The 15,610-nt window shown below is 63.6% G+C and overlaps 2 protein-coding genes across 3 annotated transcripts; both read left to right on the top strand.

Moving 5' to 3' along the window:
• The first annotated feature begins 2,871 nt into the window (after positions 1 to 2,871).
• On the top strand, positions 2,872 to 4,721 carry TMEM141 (transmembrane protein 141). The gene is made up of 5 exons (XM_044264204.1): positions 2,872 to 2,949; positions 3,238 to 3,304; positions 3,477 to 3,560; positions 3,772 to 3,879; positions 4,192 to 4,721. The coding sequence occupies exons 1-5, from the start codon at positions 2,896 to 2,898 to the stop codon at positions 4,203 to 4,205; spliced, it is 327 nt and encodes a 108-aa protein (XP_044120139.1). The 5' UTR covers positions 2,872 to 2,895; the 3' UTR covers positions 4,206 to 4,721.
• A 1,578-nt stretch (positions 4,722 to 6,299) lies between these two features.
• On the top strand, positions 6,300 to 15,272 carry CCDC183 (coiled-coil domain containing 183). 2 transcript variants are annotated; one of them, XM_044264492.1, is made up of 14 exons: positions 6,300 to 6,724; positions 7,194 to 7,315; positions 7,775 to 7,852; positions 8,026 to 8,193; positions 8,323 to 8,427; positions 10,262 to 10,384; positions 11,797 to 11,922; positions 12,041 to 12,095; positions 12,620 to 12,720; positions 13,314 to 13,474; positions 13,715 to 13,883; positions 13,976 to 14,086; positions 14,166 to 14,262; positions 15,153 to 15,272. In XM_044264492.1, the coding sequence occupies exons 1-14, from the start codon at positions 6,655 to 6,657 to the stop codon at positions 15,269 to 15,271; spliced, it is 1,605 nt and encodes a 534-aa protein (XP_044120427.1). In that variant the 5' UTR covers positions 6,300 to 6,654; the 3' UTR covers position 15,272. The 2 variants fall into 2 exon arrangements, with proteins under 2 accessions (XP_044120427.1, XP_044120426.1); XM_044264491.1 differs by having other exon boundaries at positions 6,686 to 7,315.
• The last annotated feature ends 338 nt before the right edge of the window (positions 15,273 to 15,610 follow it).

Raw genomic sequence — 15,610 nt, 5'->3', positions numbered from 1 at the left:
GGGACAGCAGGCACTACCAGGGGCCTGACGGCTTCGGATTCCCCCGCTCCGGCGCAGAAGGTGCTCGGTTCATAGCTGTGGATGAATGAGGGAGTAAAGTCGCTTCGACCTGCAGGTGCGCTAGAGCCTGAGGCCTCTCTGCCACGCCACCACGTCTGCAGCCCGTGGCAGGGGTCTGTGTGCTGGCACGGCCTGCCTTATCCACAGCCACAGCGGAAACTCCGCCTGGAGCCTCGTCTGGCTTCCCTGCCTCACCGCCTCCCAGCGTCACGCTGTGGAGACCAAGGGGCACCGGTGTGGGGGCTGCCACCTTGCCCATCAGCCCCCCTGGCCGGCCCAGGGTTCTGAGCCTCCGGGAGGAGGGCTAGGACTCAGAGGCTGGTTGGCTCAGACCCAACACTTCTTTCCCTGGAGGTTCTCGTTCTGTTCCTGTTCACCAGACCGCCGAGGCTGCCCTGTACCCACTCTCTTGGTTCTCCAGCATCCTGCTAATCCAGGAGCCCCAGTACCCTTCCAGTAAACTCTCACTGGTTATGGTTGGTCAGGGCTGCTGACCATCTCTCCGCCAGGCCCAGCCCAGTCAGGTTCCTGCCCCCCGGGGTGCTTCCTAACCCTGGGCCCCGTCCTCAGGGGAGGAGAAAGAATCTCAGGTGTTCCGGGCCTCCACCTGCTGACCATGGAGGCAGCCCAAGCTGCATGGACAATGTCAATGCCCCCTGGCCCCCTGCACAGTTGGGCTCCACCCCAGGGGGCCCCAGCAGGAGGTGGGAGGCGAATGGGGGTTACTTTGTGCTGGCCAGATTCCCCTACAGTCCCCAGGGGTCTCGCCTACACAGTTCCCCCTCTACATGCTGGAACAGGTGTCTGCCCCCCCAACCTGGGGTGCTCTGAGCTCTAGGTGCCTGCCCCGGCCCTCAGGGTCTCCCATGTCCCACTCACGTCTGGGTAGTTGCTTTGCAAGCACACTGTCCGCTTTCCCCTAATTTGCACGTGCCCTCGGGGTCCCTCCAGGGAACGGGCCAGGGCTGGGCACCTCTGCAGTGACTTCACAAAGGGCTCCTGCCCCTCAGGCAGCGTCAGCACCCTGATCACCGGCCTTAGGCCACTGCCACCCAGCCTGGCTTCAGTGTACAGGCAGGTCAGGGCATGGGCTCCTGGGGTGGCATGTCCTAAGCCTGAGGGCAGGCCCCAGAGCTCTCAGTCACGTGGGCACTTACAGGGCAGGGGTGGTGCCTCAGCCGCCAAGGACCACACTTCCTGGCTCCAGTCAGCCTCTGGATGACCAGCAGCTGCCCTGCTGCAGGCTTCAGGCTTCCTCCCGTCTGCTGGGCCTCCAGTTTCCTTGGAGCAGCCACAAGAATGGGACCAAGAAGGGGAAGGAGGAAGAGGAGGGAGAGTGGGACAGGGGAGGAGACAGGAGGAGTGGAGGGAGGGGAAGGACAAGGAGGGGGGGAGAAGGAGGGCAGGGGGAGAGAGATGAAGAGTGGGGGGGCAGGAGGGGAAAGGGAGATGGGGAGACCCCTGTCTGGGTAGGAGGAGCCGGCTCAGATGCATCAGCTTGCACACACGCACCCCTCCAGGTGTGGGCGGGGGGGAGGCAGGTGGTGGGAAGGGCAGAAGCAGTTTATCCTGGCAAACGGAATGTGGACAGCACAGGATGGCCTCCTGTGCTGCCAGGGAAGGCGGAAGGGTACCGGCCTGCAGCCCACTCTCCCCGGTTGTGTGCAGACCTGAATCTAGGGCTCTGGGGGCTCAGGACAAGGCGACCATCCCCCAAGCTTGCCCTGGCTTTCCTGGCCCTCAGGGCAGCCAGACCACGCAGCGTCCACAGCGAGGAGAACCATCAGCCCCAGGCCCCATGGGGAAAGATGTGCACTGTCTCCCCTACAAGAAACCGACCCCCCGGCCCTCACCACCCAGAGCGCTTGCTTCTCTCCAGCAGGCCTGGGTTCAGAGCAACCCCTCCCACTCCTTCTCCATAAAGTACTTCCTCCTGGTCATTGGTTGGCCTCATCCCTGGTTTTGCTGTGGCTCGCATGTCTCAAATTGCAAGTCTCTGCTGCTCCCCAGTAAACTCCTTGTTGCTGGTAAATTAACTTGTTTTTCAGGTCAGTGCTACCGTCTAGTGCAGAGCCAGAGCGGGGGTGGGGGGCGAGGGGCGGGGAAGGGGGGGGGGGGACACGGGCGGAGCGGGGTGGAGGGGGACACGGGCGGGGCAGGGTGGGGGTGCCAGGGGCGTCTGGCCCACCCAGAATGCCCAGCCTTAGCCCCTGGACAGAGGCTGCCCCACACTCAGGGGGCCTCATCCTCAGGCCGGGAGGTAGCTGGCCTCTACCCTGTGGCTGGGGCATACAGGGGAGCTGGACCCACCCATAGGCCACACGACGCCCAAGCCATGTCCATTCCCAAGCCCACGCGCCACCTTGGACTTCAATGTTCTGACCGGCGACCTAAACTGATGCCCACTCTTCCCCAGGAGACCTGGCCAGGCCCCAGCCTCATTGACCCTCTACTTCAAAGACCACCTGAGTCCACACCCCAGACTCTCTGCCATCACTCAGACCCTCGGCCCTTCCCACCCTCTCTCAGGTCCCCCAGCCCCGCCCCTCCTGCGAGCTCGTCCCCGCCCCTTCGCCTGTCCCGCGCAAGCTCCGCCCCTTTCGCACCCGCCCCTCCCCGCGCTTCCTGCAAGGCTCCGCCCCCTCTTCGCTCCGCCTCCCCCAGCGCGCAGCCCGCGCAGGCTCCGCCCCTGTCCACACCCGCCCCTCCGCCGGTCTCACGCGGGTCCCGCCCCCGCCCCCCTGCGCGTCCCGCACAGGCTCCGCCCCCCTGCTCGCCCCGCCCCCGGCACGTCGTGCGCAGGCTCCGCCCGTCCCTACGGGTGACCTGCCAGCCATGGTGAACCTGGGCCTGTCCCGGGTGGACGACGCCGTGGCCGCCAAGCACCCGGTGAGAAGGCCGGCCTGGCACGCGGGCCCCGGACCTCAGAAGCTGACCTGAGCGGGGCGGGTGGGGGCTCGATGGGGACTACGCTCCTCAGGGAAGAAAGACAAGGGGGGAGGACGCTCCCGCTGTGGGGATCGGGGCAGCCTGGGTGGACATGGAGGCCGGTGTGGGCAAGCCCCCAGGGCCTCACGACGAGTGGTCCCGCTCCCTGCGGCCGGAGTGTGCCCGAGGGCGGGACGGCGGGCCTGTGAAAGGCGCGGGGACTGAGCCCCCACCCCTCCGCCGCCGCAGGGACTGGGGGAGTACGCCGCGTGCCAGTCCAAGGCCTTCGTGAAGGGCATTTTCAGCTTTGTCGCAGGTAGGCTGGGTGCAGACGTCCTGGGGTCCGGACAGACCTCACCTTCCCGTCTCACCCGAGGGCCGAGCAGGTGCCATCCGGTCCCCCGTCCTCGGAGGCTGGGAGCCTGACCTCTGCTGTGGGTGCCCAGGCGGTGGACAGGCTGGCTGATGGGGACCTTGGCTCTGGGCAGGCACCGGCGCCGCCTTCGGCCTGCAGATGTTCATCCGGAGGAAGTTCCCGTATCCCTTCCAGTGGCACATGCTGGTGGCCGTGGGTGGGTACCCCAGGGGCTGTGCCTCCCGCGTTGACATGCACCTGAGTCGCCAGAGGTGACGCTGGCTTTCCGGCGGGGGGTCCCCACTGGGGTGGAGAGGCCGTGGTCCCGCGCATCCCCACCTCCTGGGACGGGGTCCCGGTTCTCGGTGCGAGTCCTGCCAAGCCCACAGGACCCTCTGCCCAACTGGCCCGTGGCCCCTGCTCCCCAGTCACAGGTTCGGTGGCCAGCTACTGGGTGACCCGAGTGGAGTCGCACAGATGCAGCAACCTCTGGCTCTTCCTGGAGACGGGGCAGCTCCCCGAAGACAGGGGTGCAGGTGAGAGGCCAGAGGGCAGCGGAAAGCAGGACCTGAGGCTCTGGGGCCAGAGGTTTCGGCAGGCAAACCCAAGGCCCAAGGTATAGACTGGACAGGGCCTCTCCCCTCTGGCCTGTCCATCCTGGAGGGGCAGGAGTGGGTGGCATGCAACAGTCAGACCTTCCTGAGCCCCTGGGTAGGAGGGGAGTGCAGAATCAGGTGTGGACACCCCAAGAAGGGTGTCCAGACACCAAGCTGGCTGACGTCAGGCCTGTGTCCTTCTGGTGAGCGGCTTAGGCTGTGGTTCCAGCGGTCTCCCTTTGCCTCCTACAGATCGGCACAGCTAGGAGAGCTCCACCTGGGGCGCAGAAGACCTGGGGCCGAAAATTTCTAGAACATAGCCCTCGGGGCCTCTTCACCTCAGGCTTGCCCTCCCCCCTCACACAGGCCCTCCTCACACCCTAAGGTGACCCAGTGGTGTCCCCTGCGGACATTCATGGGAGGTCTGCCAACCCTGTGCAAACCTTTGCTACTGCCCAGGTCACACCAGAGGGGCTGTCCCTGCAGTGGTTGGCCTCCCAGAGGGCAGAGAAACATGGTGGATGCTGAGAGCTGGAGAGCATCAGAGAGGCCCTGGCACTTGGAAGGGACTTCTGCGGGCTCTGGTGCTCTGACACTCCCTGTCTGGCCCTGGCGTCCCCCACGGTCCGAGGGGACAGCTGCTGGGGGGCTCGCTGCACAGATAAATGCCTTGCCTTTTCCCAGCTGAGTTCTAAAACCATTGGGAAGGGGCGCCTCAGTGGCTCAGTGGGTTAAGCCTCCGCCTTCGGCTCAGGTCATGATCTCAGGGTCCTGGGATCGAGTCCCGCATCCGATTCTCTGCTCAGCGGGGAGCCTGCTTCCCCCTCTCTCTCTTTGCCTGCCTCTTTGCCTACTTGTGATGTCTGTCAAATAAGTAAATAAAATCTTAAAAAAAAAAGACAACCATCGGGAAGCACGTCAAAGCAGTAAGAAAATAGGAGACAGAGGTCTTCTCGGCGCCATACACTGGCACTGGCAGACCCGCCAGGGCAGTTCCCAGCACAGCCCCGGAATCCAGCGGTTCCGCAGGCCTTCCCACGCGGGGTCTGCTTGCACACGTCCAGCCATGAGGGAGCAAAGCAGGGGTGTGCGGCCTGGTAGCGCCTGGTCCCTGGGACTCAAGGCACAGGAAGTGGCCGTGCCTACCTGTCTACCATTCCAAACACACCTGTCCGATGAAGTCACTTCACTCCAAGGCAGGTGGAAGTGAAGGGTGGAGGGCGGCCAGAGCTAGCTTACTGGAGTTCCGTCCACAGGGAGGGAAAGCTCTGAGTGGGCACGGCTACACGCCCCACACACCCGACGGAGGGAGAGGCAGCGATAACATAAAAGCTGGGCAAATCCATCGTCCTGGACAGCTGCCCTCCCGGTCACACTGAAGGCCCACGACCTGGAGCCATGCTGCTCCGGTCCCAGCCCAACTCCTGCACCTCCCGGCCTAGCCGGTCATTGAGAAGAACACTGAGCGCCTACTGTGCACCAGGGAATCGGTGAGTGGGAAGGCAAAGTCCAAGATAACCATGGTGTGAGCGAGCGGGGGTTGGGGTTTTCTTTCATGTAAGGGTCCAGGAGGGTGATCCAGGGCTGACAGGTGCTCAAGGACTCCCTCCAGTCTGCCCCCTGCTCTCCCTGCTGTCCCCCCTGCTGTGGCCTCTCTTCCTGGCGCACCTCATGGTCTCGGGCAGCTGTGCCAGCTCCAGCCATCGTGCCTTCATCCCAGTCACTAGGGAAGAGGATAGTTCACTCACCGCTTGGGCTAACCCTCCATCAGCCAAAATTAAGTCATGGGGTACACGCCTAGGAGGACCGCCTCGTTCTGGGCAGCCACGTACCCCACTAAAGTTCAGGGGTTTGAGGAACAAGGCAGAACCAATACTGAGGGACAGCGAGCAGGCTTTGCCTGCGGCCCAGGGAGAAGACGGGGCCAGGGGATGCCTATGGCTGGTCCTTCCAAACCCCTGCGGCCTCAGAGGATGGCAGAAAGTGAGCCTGTGGAGTTTTAAATGGGACGGGACTCGCTTTCTTTATAAGTGGCAATGACCAGGAAGTGGCCAGAGCAATGCCGGAAACAGTGACCGAGCTGGTATGCACCCCTGGGATCCCAGGCTGTCAGGGGTTCAGGGCATACAACTCCAAGAGCAGCATGGGCTGGGGTGACCCCTCCCAGAGTAAGTGACACCGAAAGCTAGACCCAGGAATTCCCCCGAGGAGGCAGAGGCAAAGCAGGACAGGCTCCAGGCAGCAGGCAAAAGGCAGGGAGAGGTGGGACCTCACCAGCCAGGTCGTCCAGGCTGTGCGTCTGAGCCTGGGGTGTGGTGAGGGAACGGAGATCCCATAAGGCAGAGGTGAGACGTTTTAGGAGACTCGTGGAGGACAGCGTGGAGGTGTGGAGGGTACGGGGGGCTGGTGTGGGTACGGTGTCAAACCACCACAGACCTTCCTGTGGAAGGCGCCTCCTCCCATACCCCCGAGCCGAGAGCAGCCACAAGACACACATCCTGGGGACAACCCCCCAGGCTCGCTCAGGGCAGCGGGTGGGGGCAGGGCGGGCCAGGACTGCCAGGGTTCCCTGAACTGGACATCGAGAACCTTGGCCCCCATCACAATGGGCCGAGATTCCGGGGATAAGCTGAACTGTGTGCAGTTCTGCCGAGCAGGCTCAGCACAGGGAGGGCGGGAGGTGCAGAGGGTCCCGAGAGGACCCCGAGGGCCACCATGAAGACGCGCAGCGAGGCAGAGGCGGACGAGCAGATCCAGGAGCTGAAGACGATCACTCGGCTCCAGGGTGAGCCGCCCCCAGGGGACCACCCTGCCTGGCCCCTCCCTGGGCTCAGAGGCTCTCAGATTTAACACAGGGCCAGTCCAGGGCAAACAAGGGCTAGTGGCCACCCCCCCAAACAGACCTACGAGAAGGGACCAAAGGGACTGCCACGCAGGGGGCTTCAAAGAGATGTGTGAGCACTGCGAGCCCCAAAGCTGGAGGAGACAGGAAAGGACCCACCTGTTTCTCTGGCCCGTGGGTCTGGAAGGGATCCCAGGATGTGCCCCGCACAGCCACCCCCATAAGCACCGTTGAGCCAGGAAGCCCATGACTCTGAGCAGTGGGGGGAAGGACTGTACCGTGGGATCAGCGTTCTCCTGCCTGCCCCACCTCGGACAGCCCTGGTGTGGAGCCCCCTTGGCTCGGGGACCCAGACCCACCCACATCCTGGCCCCCTGGCCCTCTGCCCCTCCGCCCCCACCCCCCACCCCAGAGCAATGCCGGGCACTGCAAATCCAAGCGGTAAAGGAGAAGACGGCCAAGAACAAAAGCACGCTGGCCCTCCTGCGCAGCGGCATCCGTCGTGGGACCCAAGACTGGGCTTTGGCCGAAAAGGTGAGCAGTCCCGTCCCCACCCTGCAGACCCCTGGCTGGGGATGGGGGGGGGGTGGGGCATGCACCTGCCGCAACAGTCCCACACACAAGTGGAGGGCAGGCGCCTTCTCTTCTCCCCCCTCCCCTGTCCTTCTGGAGCCGGGGGGCATCCTGGGGAGGGGCTTCCCAAGACCTGTTCCCCTCGCTGCAGTCACTCCCAAAAGTCTGCCGGCAGCGTGGGCCTGGCTGGGGTCCTTTTGGGGGGCTACCCCCTACAGCACGGGCCCCTCTGTCTCTCTGGCCTTGGAGGGGAGCCCTGGGCCCTCTTCTCCAGACTCCCATCACATCTCAGCTGGAATGGTCTGGATGGGGGCTTGCTGCTGGGCTAGCACAGGGTAGAAGAGGCCAGGGGAGAATGCCTGGAAGGATGGGGGCCTCGGGGTACACACAGACCCCAGCTCAGCCACTGCCCCTCTGCAGTATGACCAGCGGACCATTTCCAAGGCTTGCAGGAAGGACGTGTCCATGAGGCTGGCCCACGGCCGCTCCACCATGGAGGTAAGGTGGCAGGGGGGACCCCTCGGCTTCGCCCAGACAGTGCGCACCCCCCACCACCACCACTAAACGGCGCTGCGGAGCCCGTCCCGATCCCGGGGTCCCGCCGCTCCAGCCCCGCTGCGCATCGGCTCCCCGTGCGCACCCACGCGCGGGCCGTGCCCTCCCTGACCCAGGTGGCGCGGGAGAAGCTGCGAAAGTACGTGTTCGACCGCGTGAACGTACACAACGTGCTGATCCACCTGGTGCGGCGGCGGGGTCAGAAGCTGGAGAGCATGCAGCTGGAGCTGGCCAGCCTGAGGAGCCAGCCGGCCGCCACCAAGGAGGAGCTGCACCTGCTGCAGGTGGCGGGGGCGGGGCCTCGGGGCGGGGCCAGATGAGAGACACCGCCCTCCCCTGGAAGAAGGCGCAGCCTCCAGGTGGGCAACCGGGTGGTGTGTCCCTAAGAACAGTGTGCCCTCGGGCCACCCCAGGTCATCCGCCAGCTGGAGAACAACATTGAAAAGACCATGGTCAAGATCACCACAAGTCAGAACATCCACCTGCTGTACGTGGGCCTGCTGGACTACCTGAAGAAAGTGAGCCCCTCACCCCAGCCCCCAGCCCAGGGAAGCCATCTGGCCTCGGGCGCCGGGGGTCTCAGGACCCAGACTAGGTGCAGGGCTGGCATCTCAGTGGGGACAGGAGCCTCCGGGCAGGACCATGCCCCCTGCCCCCCGCCCCGCGGAGGGGAGGGGCTGCAACTCCCTTCAGGCCGGTGTGCCCCAAGGACAGACCCCTGCTTTGGGACCCCACTGAGCAGGGGCACAGTGTACCTGTCTGGAAACTTGTTATTTGCTACTTCAAAAGGCATATCATGGCATGTATCAGAATTGTGTGGGTTTTCTCGCATGTATTTTCTGGCTCAGCATTGTGTTTTGCCCCATTCTTTGTCGTTTGCCTGGCCTCCGGGGGCAAAAATGGGTCCTGAGCCCTCAAAAAAGTTCCCTGTTAGAGAGGACAAGCCACCTCTGAGCAGGCCGGTAACCTCCAGCTTGCTCCCCCTTCTTCCAAGCCGGCTGACCCCACCCGCCCCCCAGCAGAAGAGGCCTGGAGGAAGCCCCCAGGGTCCTTGAGTCCCACTGGGAGGCAGGGCCCCTCCATGGGAGGGGGAGGACGACGAGACAGGAGGGCCGGATGGGGGGCCGTGGTGCTGTGAGGAGCCGTGTGGCCGGAAGGGCAGGGACAGTGAGGGAGTTCTCCCGACCCCCTCATCCTGAGGCTGGCGCTCGGGCAGCCAGGTGGGTGGCCCGCGGAAGTGTGGTGTGGGAGGAGAGTGGTGTGGGCACCGCAGCCCTGCTGGCCGGAGTCACAACCCTCTGGGTCCCGCTGGTGGCCCACAGAGCCAGGCACCGCGGCCCTCTTGCCTGTCCCTCTGCCTCGGCGCCCTGTGCCTAGAGACCTAGCTGCAGGTCCTGCCACCTTGCCTTCCTGGGCCCCTCCTCACACCCCTGCCCTCCGCTGCACTCCTGGGTCCAGCTCTCCTTCATCTGGGAGCAGGATGTCCCCCCAGGGGCATGTTCTTTGCAGAACAGACACATTGTTTTCTTAATTAGGCTCCATGCCCAGTGTGGATACCAGCATAGGGCATAGGGCTTGAACTCACAACCCTGAGATGACAGCAAGCGTCGGATACCCAACGAGCTGAGCCACCCAGGCACCCCAGAACATAGGCATTTAAAAAAAAATAACTCCCATAGTCATCTATGTTTAAAAAAAAAAAAAAAAACCTAGCAAAGATTCTACATTGTAGTAACCAGTAACAAAGTACTAAGTCCGATATACTGGGTATTTATGAACCTGGCTCTGTGCTCGATGCCTCGTTATACCGTCTCAACACATTCTGAGCTACCTTCCGAAGAGCCGTTATCGACAGCCGGGGACACCCAGAGAGGTTAAGTGGCTTTCCCAAGTCCCCACAGCCAGCTGGCCGGGGCAGCCTTGGCCTTGAGCCCCGAGCCTCTGACCACACATCTGTGTGCTGAGCCTCCCTGCCTCACTTTGGGCAGCAGCCCGTCCCTAGCAGCTCCCGGGTGCGGCCACTGCTCCCACAGTGGGACACCCCATCGCCGTCCTCAGGGCTCACGCAGTCTAGGGTAAGGAGTTGGGGGCAGGCATCATCCACTCTGGAAGTGCAGCATCTGGTTGGCCACAGGCCCTGCTCTTGCCCCCGCCTTTTTAAAGATTTATTTATTTTAGAGAAAGAGCGTGCACGGGAGAGTGCAGAGGAGGGAGAGAGAATCTCAAGCTCCGCACCCAGCACAGAGTCCAACTTGGGGCTTGGTCTCACATATGACCTGAGCCAAAATCATGAGTGAGGCACTCAACCGATGGCGTCACTGGGCGCCCCTGTTCTTGCCCCGTTCGATGCAGGAGCTGACCGGGTACCCCATGGAGCTGGACAAGCTGCAGAATCTGGTGGACGACTACTGCTCAGAGCTGTCAGACATGACAGTCATGTCCCAGGACGCTATGATGATTACAGATGAGGTCAAGGTGAGCTCAAGCCCCAGGGCTGGGGGTCCCACAAGGCTCCCTCGAAGACCCATCCGGCCCAGGGTCCGCAGGAACACCCCAGACCCACACAGCCTGCCATCAGTGGCTACCCCATGAGCCTGCTCTGCTCACACATGGCAGCCCTGGACACAGAGGGTCCCACCAGGCATAGAAGCCTGAAGGGAGACACCGGAGGGAGCTCATCTGGCCCAGGCAGGGACCATCCCACCACCCAGTCTGCCCGCCAGTCAGGCAGGCTTCGTCCTCACGAGGGGACAGCGCACCACGCCGTCCAGCCATCCGTGAAGAAATGTCACCACACCATTGGCCCGCGCTGCAGAGAGAGGAGTGGGTGACGTGGGGCCATCCTGGGGCACTTACCTGCTCAGGGAGGTGATTCATTTTTTTTTAAATTTTTTTTAAAGATTTTTTTTATTTATTTGACAGACAGCGATCACAAGTAGACAGAGAAGCAGAGAAGGGGGGGGCAAGCAGGCTCCCCGCTGAACAGAGAGCCCGATGCGGGGCTCGATCCCAGGACCCTGGGACCATGACCTGAGTCAAAGGCAGTGGTTTTAACCCACTGAGCCACCCAGGCGCCCCCAGGGAGGCGATCCTTGAGTGGGGCTCTGGAGGTCGGAGATTCCCAAGCCCCAGAGGATGAAGGACAACCAAAGTCCTGGGGCCTCACCAGGCCAGAGGAGGAGCAAGTGGCCGGAGCAGAGAAGATGCAGAGGAACGGAGTCTGCGAGCGCAGGGAGGCAGACGTGGCGGGGCTTAGCTCCTGGCCCCCCACCCAACCTGGAGCTCTGGGAGGAGACACAGGGGCGGTGGGGTCAGATCTGCACTTCCAAACCAGGCGTGGTCGGGCTGCAGAGACCGAAAAGAACCAGAGTCCAGATGCTGGTCGCCTGGGACGGGCAAGTGGTAGCGCTGGGCTCCTGAAATCAACCGGGCTCAGAAGTCGCTCATGGTCGCCCAAAGGAGGCTGGTGCTGAGTGACATGTGGCTGGGGAGTGGGAGAGCCCATCCAGGACGCATAGACGGCTGCGGGTGGATGACGGGTTTAGCCACCAAAACAGGACACGTGGGAGGAGACGGGTTTGGGGGAAGATAGCAGGTTCCTTTGTAGACACGTGGACTCACTCCCCGTTGAGTGAGTTCTCAGTGGAGCCCGCCAAGGCAGCGGGGAGCGCAGGCACCAAGAGAACTGGGAGCCCCAGGGGAGAGCCCTGAGAGGAGGCAGGAGGGCTGCTGACAGTAGCAGGCAGGAGCACTTTAGGAAGACGGGCGCAGCCGAGAGCCTCCAATGCTATTCCCAGATCTGAGAGAGGGGACTGCAACTGAGTGCCGGACTTCCGCCACGGGGGTCCTGGCGAGACATGACCACGCCCCACCTCCCGTGTCCCCAGATGAACATGCGGCAAGGGGAGGTGACTTTCATCCAGGAACGCAGGGCTCGCGAGAACCGGCTCAATCAGCAGAAAAAGCTGATTGACAAGATCCACACGAAGGAGACCAACGAGAAGTACCGCCGGGTGAGTCCCGCAGGACCCCCTGCAGCATGAGAAACGCTGGGTGGCCGCTCCCCAGCAGAGGGCGCTGCTCACCTCCTCCTCCTCCTCCTCCTCCTCCTCCTCCTCCCCTTCCCACCAGGGCCGGCTGGACCTGGACTTCCCCTCCAATCTCATGGGTACAGAGACCGTGAAAGGTGAGCGCTCAGCTCTCTGCCGCCCCCAGCCAGGGTCCCAAGAGGCCAGCAAGGGCTCAGGCCACCCAGTCAGGTCTCTGTAAGGCCAGGTGCACCTGCAGCGGCCAGGGCGAGGGAGACTCCCTCCGCTCCCCGCTCTGCCTGCGGGGGCTGAGCGCCAACAGCCACAGCCCGCAGCCTTGGGCTCGCTGCCGAGTGTGGCCTGGCCCCCAGCTTCTCCGCTGTTCCATGGTACCCCAGGGCTCCATCCCCCAGCGATTCCCCAGAAGAGACAAGTCCGGCCCCCTGGACCCTTGGGCTGCCTTTGAAAAGCACCGCAAAGCCCCCATACCAAGCTGTTTCTGGACGGAGTCGTCCTGGGGCACCCTGGAAGGACCAGCGGGGGGGGGGGGCAGGACAAAAGTGCAGGCAGGTCTGATGGGTACTGCCCAGCTCTCTGGCATGCACAGATGTGATTGATGGCCTCGAGCCGAGTTCCCACGCTCTTCCTGAATGCTGGCCACCTTCCCCTCGACTCTGACCAGTAAGAAAAAGGGAGACCTCCAAGGCAGACATGAAGTACCAGACAGATGTGACCGCTTTGGTGGAGAAAGTGAAGACGGCAGTGCGGTGCTCCCACCTCTGGGTACTGCTCCCTGGCGCTCCTGAGGGAGGGTGGGAGGCAAGGAGCCCCTGCCCCAGCCCAAGGCCTGGCTGAGCCTCCTGAACGAAGGGACGCAGAGCCGCAGCCCCCACAGCTGAGAGCGTAGAGCGTGCCAGCGTCTCCGAGTCACGTGCCAAGGGCCGCTTGGAGCCTGCTGGGATTCGGGGATCCAAGTGCCGAGACCCCCACGTACAATTCCATCCCTTCCCAAACCCCTAGGACCACACGAGAGGCCATCTTTGCCCGGCCCTTCCGTTTAACCTGATGTGGGTTTATCATCAGGAAGCCTTAGTTTCGTCCTCAGCCCTGACGTGAGCCTGTCCACCCTCGGACAAGCGGCTCTGAGCGCAGCAGTCTTTGAGAGGCGGTCTCCTGGTCTCTGCCTCAGCCGTCTGCCCTCTCGGCTTGTGGGGGGGGTGCCATGCGCTGCCCCGCAGACAGCACTGGGCCCAGTGCCTGGCCACAGTCACCATCATCCCAACCATGGGGAGGCGCCCAGAAGAAACCAGTCCCGGTCTTGGGGGGCTTGTGCCCACCGGGCCCACCCCCACTTGCCCCCACGTTGGCCCCACCAGGACATCGCTGGCCGGTTCCTGGCTCAGAGGAACACCGAGGAGAACCTGGAGCTGCAGACGGAGGACTGTGAGGGGCGGCGGGCGAGGCTAGAGGCTCTGATGAAGAAGCTGGAAGTGGAGCAGGCGATCCTGAAGTTCCGAGAGACGCCCGCCTCCACCAGGTAGCCCGCCAGGCCCCGGGGCCCCCGACGGGGCCCTCGAGAACAGCCCGCGTGTGCTGGGCCCGGCTCGGAGCCAAGAGCGTCCGCCGACGAGCCAGCGGGGGCCTGGCGGGTGGACTGGGGGACCCCAGCCGAGGGGCGCTGCACGCCCACATCCGAACTCCGGAGTCCCTGAATTTAGCACATCACCCAGCTCAGGGCACCTTGGCCCAGAATCTGTGCCACCACCCTCCTCAACAGCTTCAAGTCCGTGGAGAAGCGAATGAAGGACATGCTGAGCGAAGAGGAAGACCGACTGCGGCTAGCCTACGCCAGCACTGCCAAGAGCCAGAAACTGCTGCTGACCGTCCAGACAGGCATCGACAACCTCTTCATCCGGCTGATTGGCATTGCCCTGCCCACAGCCCAGGTGCCAGCTGTGGGGGTGCGGGGGGGGGGAGCTGTCTGCAGAGGCCCTGGGAGAAGCCAGAGGAGAGACGGGACCCTCCTCCCCGCCCACAGAAAGAAGTGGCGCTCTCCGACAGCCTCGACATGTTCGGCAAGCTGGCGTACTGCGAAGCGAAGCTGCTGCACCTGGCCGACAGAGTGCAGACGCTGTCCATCACCGAGGAGGTAGCCGGAGGCAGCTGGAGGCTGGGCGTGCCCACCGGCCCCCGTTCCCCTGGAGCTGACAGTCGCCTGTGCCCTGCAGGTAGACACAAAGGTGAGGGATACCCTAGAGACCTCGACTCTGAAGGAGAAGTACAACACCAGGGTCAGCTTTGAGGACCTGGAGGACGATATGATAGGTACAGCCTCGGGGCTACCCAGGCACGGGGAGGAAGGGAGGAACAAGTGGCAGATGGCTCCGTCTGACTGGGATGGCCTGGAGGCACAGGGCACCCCCGGGGGAGGGTGCAGTGCCACAAGGACTGGAAGGGTGTATCCCCCGCACCCATGGGATTATAATTTAGGGAAGTGACTTAGTGAGGACACAGAGAGGCTGATGCCATTGAAAGGAGAATTTGTAACATTTCCTGACATGTGGGAGCATCACTGCCTTCGGGGAGTCCAGAGAGGAGTGAGGGAACGGCCTAGGCCAGAGCCTTTCTTGGAGTTTCTGCAGGAAAGAGCGGGTGAAGGACAGGGCAAACAGCTTCCCGTGGGCTGTCTGAGGAATGCTGGCGGGCTTGGGGTGCAGGGGCTGTCCCCAGTTGCCTGGTGCCCGACCCCGTGTTGATTTAGCGGGAGAATATTGGCTTGGTGTGAGAGTTTGACGAGGAAGGGGGTTGGGAGGGGCGCCTGGGGGGCTCGTGGGTTAAGCCTCTGCCTTCGGCTCAGGTCACGGTCTCAGGGTCCTGGCTCTCTGCGGGGCGGGGAGCCTGCTTCACCCTGCCCCTGCCTGCCCATCCACCTGCTTGTGATCTCTCTTTGTGTCAGATAAAAACTCCTAAAAAAAAGAAAGGGGGCCGGGGGAGTGGGCTCTGAATCGGTCTGTTTGCAAGCGGCCGGCCTTCGGCCTCGGTAAGAATGGGCCCTCCGAGTGGCAGCCTCTGTCCCCAAGCCCGTAAGGCCCCTAATGCCAGCGCGCCAGGCAGAGAGGAATTAAGACAAAGTGGCCAGAACGTGGCCCCGGAGGCAGGCGCGCCGACCGAGCCGGAGCGCAGGCGGGCGCCCTCCTCCTCGCCCTCCTTCCCAGAGACCTTCCAGTTCGCGGACGTGGACCACAGCTACGTGCCCTCGCGCGCCGAGATCAAGCGGCAGGCCCAGCGGCTGCTGGAGGGCCGGCTCAAGGCGGCCAAGAAGAAGAAGAAGTAGCCCCCGCCCCACCCCGCCGGCTCTTCGTTACACAAATAAACATTTTTGCAGGACGGCTGCGGACAGCGGGGACGGTCCCGGCACGAACCCGGCGGCCGCGGAAGTGGGGGTCACGCTGGGAAGCGGGCGGAAAAGTGGGATATTGGGGGTGGGTCCGGGGTCGAGGGGTGAGTCGGGGCTGGGCCCAGCGAGGACGCGGACGGGCGTGAGGCCCACCCCGAAAGCAGGGGCACAGCTCCGAGGAGCGGCCGGCCGACGTGGCTCCGCGGCCGCCGCCGCCGCCCGCGCCCTCTCGCGCATGCGCGCGGTCTGGCGCTGCCGCCCGGCCAGGGCGCTCGC

Source organism: Neovison vison, chromosome 9 (assembly GCF_020171115.1).
Source record: "Neovison vison isolate M4711 chromosome 9, ASM_NN_V1, whole genome shotgun sequence".
Taxonomy (NCBI): Eukaryota; Metazoa; Chordata; class Mammalia; order Carnivora; family Mustelidae; genus Neogale; species Neogale vison.
The sequence above is the reverse complement of the archived record's forward strand: the minus strand, read 5'-3'. Positions and strand labels throughout refer to the sequence as shown.

Bases quoted from the DNA above. Each gene is read 5' to 3' on its own strand.
- CCDC183 (XM_044264491.1), top strand. From the start codon at position 7,028: ATGACTCTGAGCAGTGGGGGGAAGGACTGTACCGTGGGATCAGCGTTC. The intron at 13,475-13,714 runs GTAGCCCGCCAG...CCTCCTCAACAG, and splicing joins GAGACGCCCGCCTCCACCAG to CTTCAAGTCCGTGGAGAAGC. The intron at 14,263-15,152 runs GTACAGCCTCGG...CCTCCTTCCCAG, and splicing joins CCTGGAGGACGATATGATAG to AGACCTTCCAGTTCGCGGAC.
- TMEM141 (XM_044264204.1), top strand. From the start codon at position 2,896: ATGGTGAACCTGGGCCTGTCCCGGGTGGACGACGCCGTGGCCGCCAAG. The intron at 3,305-3,476 runs GTAGGCTGGGTG...GGCTCTGGGCAG, and splicing joins CATTTTCAGCTTTGTCGCAG to GCACCGGCGCCGCCTTCGGC. The intron at 3,561-3,771 runs GTGGGTACCCCA...CCTGCTCCCCAG, and splicing joins GCACATGCTGGTGGCCGTGG to TCACAGGTTCGGTGGCCAGC.